General features: G+C 39.2%; 1 protein-coding gene across 1 annotated transcript in view; it reads right to left on the reverse strand.

Annotated features, from left to right (window-relative positions):
- LOC149563861 (ATG8-interacting protein 1-like) overlaps window positions 1-10,667 on the reverse strand; it is a 47,328-nt gene extending 36,661 nt beyond the window's left edge. The window contains exon 1 of the mRNA XM_089826993.1: window positions 9,691-10,667. Within this exon, the coding sequence (XP_089683119.1) occupies window positions 9,691-10,335 (645 nt within the window). The 5' untranslated portion in view covers window positions 10,336-10,667. The remainder of the gene's footprint in view (window positions 1-9,690) is intronic.
- Window positions 10,668-10,873: the final 206 nt, after the last annotated feature.

Genomic DNA, 10,873 nt, shown 5'->3' on the forward strand with positions numbered 1-10,873 from the left:
ATGCAAGTTTGCAATCCTACATTCGGAATTTGTCTAACAAGGCTCTAGCATATTTGGACTGAGAGATGAACATACCAGAAGACTGTTGCCAAACTTCAACACCTAAGCAATAATGCATGAGCCCAAGGTCAGTCATATCAAAAGACTGGCATAAGTGTTGTTTGATTCCCTGAATCAAAGATGCCAAACTGCCAGTGATGATCAGATCATCCACATAGATAACCAGAAGGATGATGTCACTGTCAGTAGTCTTGATGTACAGATTTGAGTCTGAAGAACTCCTCTTGAAGCCTTGATCACTGAGGTACGTATCAATCTTGATGTACCATGCTCGAGGGGCCTGCTTCAAACCATAGAGAGCTTTTACCAATCTGAGAACCTGATGGTCTTTACCAGCAACCTTGAAACCAGGAGGCTGCGTCATGTAGACCTCTTCATGGAGATCACCATTCAGGAAAGCACTCTCTGCGTCCATCTGATGGACCTTCCAGCCAAAATATGCTGCCATGGCTAGGACTAATCTGATGGTGCTCATCTTTGCAGTAGGAGCAAAGGTCTCCTCATAATCAATGCCCTGACGCTGAGAAAAGCCCTTTGCCACTAAACGAGCTTTGTACTTATCCAAAGTACCATCTTATTTGTATTTGATTTTGTAGACCCATTTGCAGCTAATGGGTTTCTTCCCTGGGGGAAGATCAGAAAGGACCCAAGTGTTGTTCTTCAGCAGGCTCTGGTATTCAGATTGCATGGCCTGTTCCCACTCTGGAATTCCTTTAGCCTCGGAATATGTTTGAGGTTCAAACACACTGTGAATGTTGGCCAGAAGAGCAAAGTTAACAGAATCTATAGTTTTGCTCTTTTTCCGAGTAGTTCTCCCATCAATGAGCTCATCATCATGAAGATCAGCAAGTGTCTTAGCCCACCACTTAGGCCGGAGAGGAGAATGACCAACAGTAGTACTAGGAGATGCTTGATCAGCAGGATCCTGATCAGAAGAATCTGGATCAAACTCAGGTGAAGCATCTTCAAAACGAGGTGATCCTGCAGGAGAAGCCGGAGGTGGCTGTACAGGTATCACTGGCAGGACTGGAGCTGTAGGAGCTACTGGAGCCCTCCCATCAGGTGGACCTAATGGAAGCTGAACTCCCAAATCATGAACCTGCATAGGCTGGTCTGCTGGATCAGGAACAGGAGAAACAAGCATGAATGGTCCTCGTTGCTCATCAAAGACTACATCGCGGCTGTATATGAGACGAGATGTCTCAACATCAATAAGGCGGTAGGCTTTGTGAAGACTGCTATATCCAGCAAGCATCAGTTTCTGACTCTTGGCATCCAACTTGGTGCGTGAAGCATCAGGGATCCAAACAAAAGCAAGAGAGCCAAAAACCTTCAGGTGACTAATTCTGGGCTTGCGACCTGACCAGGCCTCTTCCGGAGTTTTACCTTTGACCGCCACTGTGGGTGACCGGTTCAACAGATAAACTGCAGTGTTAACTGCTTCTGCCCAAAAACGCTTCGAAACATGTCTGTGTTCGAGCATGGAACGAGCCATCTCGGTGATTGTCTTGTTCCGACGTTCAACTACATTGTTCTGTTGTGGCGTGTGGGTTGTGGTGAATTGGCGTTGGATGCCATGTGTATCCAAGAAGCTGGAGAAAACATTAGAACAAAATTCCCCCCCATTGTCTGATCTAAGAGTAATAATAGATTTCCCAAACTCTTTTTCAACTAAGGGTTTAAACTTCTGAAATACAATAAATGCATCGGATTTCTTTTTAAGGAAATACACCCACATTTTTCTACTGAAATCATCTACAAACAACAGAAAATACCTGTACCCAAGAACAGAAGGAGTGGCCATAGGGCCGCAGATATCAGCATGAACAAGCTGAAGTACTTGAGAAGCTCGCCAAGAATCACCAGTGGGGAAAGGTGTGCGATGTTGCTTCCCAGCTTGACATGCATCACAAACTCCAAAGTGTTGGGTTTGAATCTCTGGCAAACCAAGAACAAGCTCATCCCGAGCAAGTTGTGAGAAATAATGCACATTTAAATGCCCATATCGCTGATGCCAAAGTGTGCTGATGGAAGATCGCCGAGCAGCCATAGCTAAGTCCTGAGAATCACCAGAATCAGTAAGTCTGAAAAGACCATGATCCTCAAGACCAACTACAATAGTAGACTTAGTCGCCCGATCAGTGATGGTGCACTGATGTGAACTGAAGGTGACTGCCAAGTGTGGAGAATGTCGCAGCAACTGACTGACCGAGAGTAGATTTAGTTCCATCCCTGGAACGTAGTACACATCAAGGAATATGAGCTTCCTCCCAATAGACTGAATTTGAATGTTGCCTTTACCAACAACCGTGTACTCTTCTCCACCACCAAAGATAACAGAATCTGAATAAGGCTGGTAGTCAGTAAACCAGTCTCTGTGGTGAGTGAAATGTCGAGAGGCACCTGAATCAATGTACCAGGCAGATGACTGTACATGATCTGCGGGTCTTTTAGCCATGAAGGCGTAAAAGGCAGATTCCACCTGCTCAGTGTGCTCTACACTGTTCGCTTTGGGTTGCGAACCTGATTGCTTAGACTGGGCAGCTAAGTGTTTCCGACATGCAACCTTCATGTGACCATACTTGTGGCAATAGTTGCATTGAATGTTCTTCTTTTTGGTACCATCGGATGCTGGAGCAGAAGACTTCTGTTGAGATGGTTGCTGAAACTTGCCCTTATCCTTCTGAAAGGATTTCGCAGCAAAAGCTTGCTCAGTGGAGGTGGAACTGGAGTTGCTACCGAACTGTTGTTTCCACCGATCTTGCTGAAGTAGCAGGGTGCAGAGATCAGTGAACTTTAGATCAACACCAGTAGATGTGATGTTGAGAGTCTCGATAAAATGCTCATAGGAATTTGGTAAACTCCGAAGAGTGATTACCACAATATCCTCTTCCTCCTTGCGACCGATGGCAAGTAACTGATCACGGATTTCCTGAATCCGATTCAGGTGTGCCTGGAGCGAGGTGCGTTCATCCATGACAATAGAAAACAGAGTGTTTTTCAGAAAGAAGGCTCTGCTCTTGTCGCAAGTCTCATGAAGACCTTTTAGATGTGTCCAGATTTCGGCCGTTGTCTTGCCGGATGGAATCTGAGAAAGCTAGTCATCAGCTACGGAGAGTTTGAGAAGCATTACTGCCTCTCGATTGTTCAGATCCCATGTATCTTGATCAGGACCTGAAGAAGTCGGACGCTGATTGTTCGAAGATTGCGATGATGCGCTGCTTCCAGGTTCCATAATTGCGACCATTGAATTTGGAATTATGCTCGAGCAGAATATTTGTCAGAGATGCCATGGCACGTTTTTCAATGAAAAATTATGAAAATCTATGAAGGCACGTTCTTCGAGGCAAAAATATGGAAGACCCAAAAGAATCAGAGAATGACCCAAAAGAGAGCTCGAAAAACCCAGAAGGAATCTGCTGTCGTTTTCTGAATCCGCTGGCTCGAAAATCGAGGCACAAAAATCAAGGCACCCAGAAAAAACGGACGACAACCCAGTTGAGCTCTCGAAAAACCCACCAAGAATCTGCAAACAAAAAAAAATTTCGACCCCAAAAATTAGGGTTTCGAAAAAAAAGGCCTTAGCTGAAAAAAGCTTGAAAAAACTTCAGATTTCTTGATGAAAAATGGTCAAATCTGCTTCCCAGAGCACGATGACAAACTGAGACGGCTAAGAGCATGAAGATTTGATATAGAAACATGCAGATTTTCACCCCAAAAACGCGAGTCTCCAAAAAATGGCCACGATTTCCATGCGATTTGTAGACCCGTAATTCGGGAATTTCTCCAAGCAGAAAAACCCTAGGTGGGTTTTGGAGAAATTAGCTGAAATAATTTTGAAAAAATTTAAACAAATAATTTCAAGAAGAAATTATAAATTTTTCCGAAAAAATTTAAGTATTTAGCTCTGATACAATATTACGAGGTAATTGGTAAATACTTGCTTATTAATAACAGAGACCGAAAGGTCAATTTATACAAAAGGAAGAGACGATGTTTCTTTAGGAAACGATCGTAAAGAATAGAAACATTCTATTCCAGAGAAAGCAAAAAACGAAAGCAAACTAAAGCTAAAGATATTTACAAGATAACCATTAACTAATAATAGACGTCTTATCTATTATTGTAATATCATTCACATGCATTGTGGCATGAATATTCAAAGAGTTATTATTAACTATAGGAGTTATAGGAATCTCAAGAGACCTTTTGGTTATTATGTGAAGAGTCTCTTCTATTGTTATATATTCGAATCAAGCGATAAGCATTCTACACTTGAACATTTCATTATCAATAAATATATTTTTGTGTTGTGTGGCTGAGTTTTTCCATTCATTCTCCAAGGGTTTTCCTAGGATAATTTTGGTGTTCTTTGTTTCTATTTTCTCTTTCTTATTGCTGGTTATATTTATGGATTTTTAGGCTCTCATTTCAACATGGTATCAGAGCTGGAGTTTTGATAATAGTAATTTAGCTCTCCACTTCAAGTTGCTGCAAAATATATTTTATTTTATTTTATTATTGCCTCAAAAGGGCAGCCATTTTTTCATAGCGTGATTCGTTGCTGGCCGCTTACAGTAGGAAGAATTTGTTCATTCGGAGGAGATTTGTGCTTCAAATCATCATTTTTAAATTTTTGAGACGAGCAAGATTTTGTTGATTAAACTTCCATGTGGACGCTGTTGGAGACACTAGGGTTTCAAGGCATTTATTTGAATTCTTTGGAATTTGTATTTTGAGTCAGGGTTTTTCTGGCAGTTGTTTGGTGTCATCACTAAGTGTGGCAGCTATTGTGCATGTTTGATCTTTTTATTGTGCTATTAAAGCTCTGTTGGATTTTTATTTTTTTGCTCAAGAGGGCGAGAAAGGGCGAATATCTGATTCTTAGATTACTCTTTTTAGCTTGTTTTTATGTAAATATTGAAGGATAGGCGTAGAAATCAGACATGTAAAGTATGCCTTGGAGGCTATTGGTATCATTTGTTTAACATTGACTGTATGGCATCCGCTCTCTATGCAATGAGTGAACAGCACTAGGATCAGAATTTTATCTCACAGAAATATAGTTTCGATATGAGGAAATCAACAAAGGGTGTATATCCTACTGATTATGCGATACAGACAACTGGGGATACAGAGGGTTTCAGGGGTCACCGTCCGTTTGGCAGGTCTGGTAGTTTCGCTACAAGGGCTGAAGTTGACAAGTTTGGTAGCTATGGCGGATATGGGGCATCTAGCAAGGTTGATCCAGAACCAACTCCCTCAGCAGATTCCTTTACTCCCAGGAGGAAGTCCACTAGCTTGAATGCTGATAGAAATGAGGTTTTCAATGTGCCCATGCAAGTTATACAATTTCTGCAATGTCCGGAACTGAGCGGAGGGTGTTGGGAAAGAGACTTAAAGTCGAGTTGAAACAGGTGCAATCTATGTGTAGACGAATTGAAAACAAGGTACTAAATGTTGTAGCCGTGTCTTCTTCCAGTGATCTGCCTAGTTTCGAATCTGGGCATGAGAATTCAAGGCTTGAAAATGAACAAGTTAATGGCAGTAACTTGACTGCGTCTACTATGGACAAGACAGTAGCAACTCAATTGGATAGACAGAAAAGAAAAATAAAATGATGGTTTTAGAAATTATTAGCGCAAGATGGGTTCCGGCTGGAATGATAACAGGCCACAATCATATTTTCTCTGACAAAGAAAGACAAAGATCAGTGCTAACAATTCCTAGATTTCCCTTTGGCTCTATCAGTTTCTATCTTTAACTCTTTCTGACCTGCAAAAGCAGCAGTTACATAGGAGGTGTCGATACATCAGAATATGTTCTTGATTTTTCTGATTATCAAGCTTTTGGTAGTATCATATTTTACATTTTGTGCAGGTCTGAAGGTGCGAGGAAGAATGCTCGTGGTGTGTGAGGTTTTCTGGAGATTGCTCGGGTCTGATGTTTTTCCTTGCTCAACAAGAGAAGTAAGAGGAATGGATATACTGTTCAATCTATAACTGTAACAGACAGGTCAGTAGCATTTCTTTTGGAAGGTTAACGGTTGTCGGCATTCAAAGCATGTGTGCAACGTTCGCATATTGTATGTTTTGGAAATCAAAGATGGGTGCATCAGTTACTCTAAAAGTGTGCAGATGCCTGGAGTTGGTTTGTGCCTTCAGAAATAGTTTTCTGGCAGCTGATCTAGAAAATAAGTATTATTTCCAGTATATGAACACTGGTTATTGATTCTGCTACAGCAGATAAATATTTTGAGTAAATTCATATTTTTTATTTTTTATTTTATTTTGGAATAAGCAAAATAATTTTATAAGTTGTTATTAATCTCCCTTAGTTGCAGGATACAACCAGCGGGAGGCTTTATAACTAAGAGGGAGTGCTCATGGAAGTCTCTTCATTCTCACATATGCTTGTGATGCTTGTGGTATTTGTAAAACTTGAGACTTAAATGGAAGAAAGTCTCATTTTTGTTAGACCTATTTGTGGTGAATAAATAAAGATTGTAAGATCAGCTATGATAACTCTTTTACTATGCGATAGTGAACATCATGTTGAGAGAGTCCATGATGTCATCATGTTGAGAGATTCTGTGATGGGAGTTGGATGTCATGTTGAAAGATTCCATGATAGTACACGTTGAGAGAGTCCGTGAACAAAGGCTTAGCTATGAGTCTTACAAATTTTTTCATGCTGAGTGATTCCATGAATATGATTGATTGTTACAGGTTTTCATGTTGAGTGATTCCATGAATATGATTGATTGTTTCATATTTTCATAGGATATATGAGATGAGATTTTATCATTAACATATTGGTTGCAATCTTGTGTGATTGTTCAGCTAAAGATCTTTCTCTCACTAAGAGGGAGTGTTGAAGATGGTAGCTGCGATAGAGATCTTTATCTCTGGAAATATCAACGTTATTACCGTTATTGTTATGTTCAGCTGAAAAGGACACTTATGTTTAAATTGTAATATTGAATGTAATGACATGTATCATTCACATGCATTGTGGCATGAATATTCGAAGAGTTATTATTAATTATAGGAGTTATAGGAATCTCAAGAGACCTTTCAGTTATCATGTGAAGAGTCTCTTCTATTGTTATATATTTGCATCAAGCGATAAGCATTGTACACTTGAACATTTCATTATCAATAAATATATTTTTGTGTTGTGTGGCTGGGTTTTTCCCTTCATTCTCCAAGGGTTTTCCCAGGATAATTTTGGTGTTCTTTGTTTCTATTTTCTCTTTTTCTTATTGCTGGTTATATTTATGGATTTCTGGGCTCTAGTTTCAACATATCTTGCGTCAAAATTCAAAATGAAGGACCTTGGTCTCTTGCATTATTTTCTTGGTCTTGAGGTATGGCAATCTTCTAAGGGTATTCTTTTAAGCCAAGGTAAATATGCTATAGATATTCTGAAAAGGTTTAATATGTTGGATTGTAAATCCATGGCCACACCAATGGAAGCAAATCTAAAGAAATTTCGTGAGGATGCTGCAGGTTCAGATTTGATTGATCCTACTATGTATAGACATCTTATTGGCTCTCTCATGTATCTCGTTAATTCAAGACCTAATATTTATTATGCAATTAATACCTTGAGTCAATTCATATGTGAACAAAAGGCATATACATTTAGCTGCAGCCCAACATATTCTGAGATATGTTTGTGGTACCTTGGGTTATGATTTATTTTTTGCATCAAAAGATGAACTAACTTTAATAGGCTTTTCTGATTCAGATAGGAAAGGCTGTGCTTCTGACAGAAAGAGCACTTCAGGTTATTGTTTTAGCCTAGGTTCAGCCATGACTTTTTGGTGTTGCAGGAAGCAAACTTGTGTGGCTCAAAGCACTGCTGAAGCAGAATATGTAGCAGCATGTATGGCTGCAAAAAAGTTGTGTGGCTTCACAAATTACTTACTGGCCTTTTTGGTCAAATGTCTGAACTGACTATGATTATGTGTGATAATCAAAGTTGTGAAAAGCTCTCTGTGAATCCTGCTTTTCATGACAGATCCAAACAAGTGAAAATAAATATCATTACCTGAGAGATATAGTTCAAAGGAAAATCATTGAACTAAAGTATGTCTCAACTGAAGAACAGGTTGCTGATATTCTCACCAAGCCTCCTCCTAGTGTTGGTTCCCAAATATCTAAAAATTTATTTACTATTCCACTGCTGCTTGTATATGAAGTATTACTTACTATTTTATCTAACAATATGCAGTTTAATGGTTATATCAGAATTCTCTAGTATTTAATTTACTGAAATGTATAGCTAATCACTATTTTGTTTACTGATGTACATAAGAATAAAGTCCACGCACACGAAATATTCTAATGTAATACGGTTTTCATTTTTCTATTTTATACATACATAATCTTTTATTAATGTTTACCATTGTGAGTCATACTTTCTTTCTTTTTTATTTGTATTCTTGTGATATACGACTGTTCAATAGCTTTTCTCGTCCCTGATGCCGCTGCTTATGCTTCTCAACGTAAAAATTTAAAATACTATAGTATAGCCTAAAAATGTTTAAAACACATTCAAATGGCACGCAAATGCACTGGACTGTGAGCACGGTGCAGGTGAGGCAACACCGCTGCAATGTTGGTTTTTCCATGTTGGTAACTTGAAGTGCTAAATTACTACCCACTATATTTTATTTTGTTAAAATTTGGGAGTTTCTAACATTTGAGGGTTAATATTTTCCCTGTAAGGCACAGATGACATGGGTGTCGTATCTTGCAATATCCAGCACAGAAAAAATTTAACGGCGTTTTGAGTACAGTCAAATATGGTACCCGGACCATATTAGCGCCATACAATGCCAGGTCTGGCAGTATGCATACCAAGGGTTTTAACGTGCATATCCTTCCACTCTAGTGAAAACAAAACTCAAAGTATCATAATACAAAGCTAAATCGTTCTTTTATTTAACAAGTATGACAAATACGACATAGAGAACAAGTTTTCAGATACCTCACCATTCGTTCTCGGAGCAATGTGTCCACGTAGTCATTGCCATGCCTACAGTTCTGACTATTGTTAAAACAGTTTTCTAAATCAAAGGGAACTTAATTAACCGATTTATTAAATTTCACGGCACCGTTTTCTCGTGAATGTTCCACGGACTATCTTCCTCACCGACAATACATTAGAAAACAACCCAATGGGACGAGTTAAATTTCAACGCCCTCTGGACCAAATTAGTCAGTAGGACCTACAAAGGTATATTCATCAGTGTAGAAAAGATTGTTACTCTCACTGTCTCGTTCTATAAAACACAATAAATTCTCTATACTTTGTTTTGCGATCTCGATTTAAGATTCCACGTGAGACATTGTGTTTTAAAAATGTATCCGGGGGCAGATTAAAAGAAGTGTTTTTATGGCAACCTTGATTTAGGTTGCATGTCTTGCATGTTTTTGTTTACAAAATGCCTTTAAATAATGTTTCATTTAAGTGGGTCCAGACACTGATTTCACTCAGAATTTCAGAAATTCAATTCCACGGTTTCCTAACATTGTAATTATGATTTTCATATTCAAACTAATTTCCTACTTTATAGCATCTGAATGGAAAAGTACAAGAAATAAGAAAGACTTCACATACCTCGTCATTGGCACAGAGTTGCTGCCTAATCCGCTCATTCTTCCACTTCTCACTCCGCCATCTGTGCCCCAAAACCACGACACCTGCCAGAGCAGCAACCATGGCAATCGACAACAGCGTATTAGGCTGTCCCAGCCGATCCACCTGCCTCTCCCACCAGCCTTCAAAATCAAAAAAACCCTTAATCCCACTCCTAAAACCCCAATCCCAAATATCACACGAATCTAAATGTTCCTCTATATTTTTGTCCTCCTCATTCCCCAATCCAAAATTCTCCCCAACTTCCGAAATGCAAATTCCTTCATTCTCGCAAACACTCAAATCATGCACTCCGCTATGAGATTCGGGCGCTTCAAATCCCGGTGATTCCACTCCGCAACTTCTGGGGGTCTCGTTCTTAGCATTTTCTTCAAAATCATCACTATAATCATTAAAGCCCAGTTGAGAGTTTACAATGTCGGAGGCTTGGGATGATTCGATTGGCAGACCTTCGTGAAGTTTCGGAGGGAAGATAAAATCATCTGGATAATCACAAGGCTCTGTACAAACCTCACTCGTACAAGAAGAAGCAATGGAGATCATCTCCCAGTCTTTTGTCTTTGCCATGCTATTATCATCGCTATCACAGCCTCCTCCCTCGGCCATTGTTTTGTTATATCCCAACCAATCCAACAATTTTCCCCCAAATATCACCTGATAGACATACGGTAGCAGTAACTAAGTAGGGTTATCTGTATATGTTGATCGTGATGGCAAACGAACCACCTTGATGCCGGACCGTTCATTGCGCCGTAGAAAATGAAGGAATCCTCTCGTTTACTTGTATACACACATTCCAGAGATTCCTACTTCGGGGAAAAATATCTCAGGAAAAATATCACTCTATCTGGGATTTAGACTTCCCGCCCAGGCCACTTCCCTCATAAATTATTTTACGAATTTGCTAAGTAGGTTCCGAGTTTCGCTATTGGAAGAGTACCTTGACTTTTCCTTGTTCAAGGATCTCCAAGAAAGAGTCACGTTCTGGAGTTTTTAGTACTAATTTTAGTTTTTATAAATAAATAAAAAGTTATATTATTTGTATTGATGTAAGATGAAAATTCACTTGTCTTAGGTTGAAACAATTTTTAAAAAGAAAATATTTATATTTAAATTTATAAAGTTTAATAGAATGAAGGAGTAA

Source organism: Cupressus sempervirens, chromosome 4 (genome assembly GCF_028749045.1).
Source record: "Cupressus sempervirens isolate cs-2001-9-10 chromosome 4, ASM2874904v1, whole genome shotgun sequence".
NCBI lineage: Eukaryota > Viridiplantae > Streptophyta > Pinopsida > Cupressales > Cupressaceae > Cupressus > Cupressus sempervirens.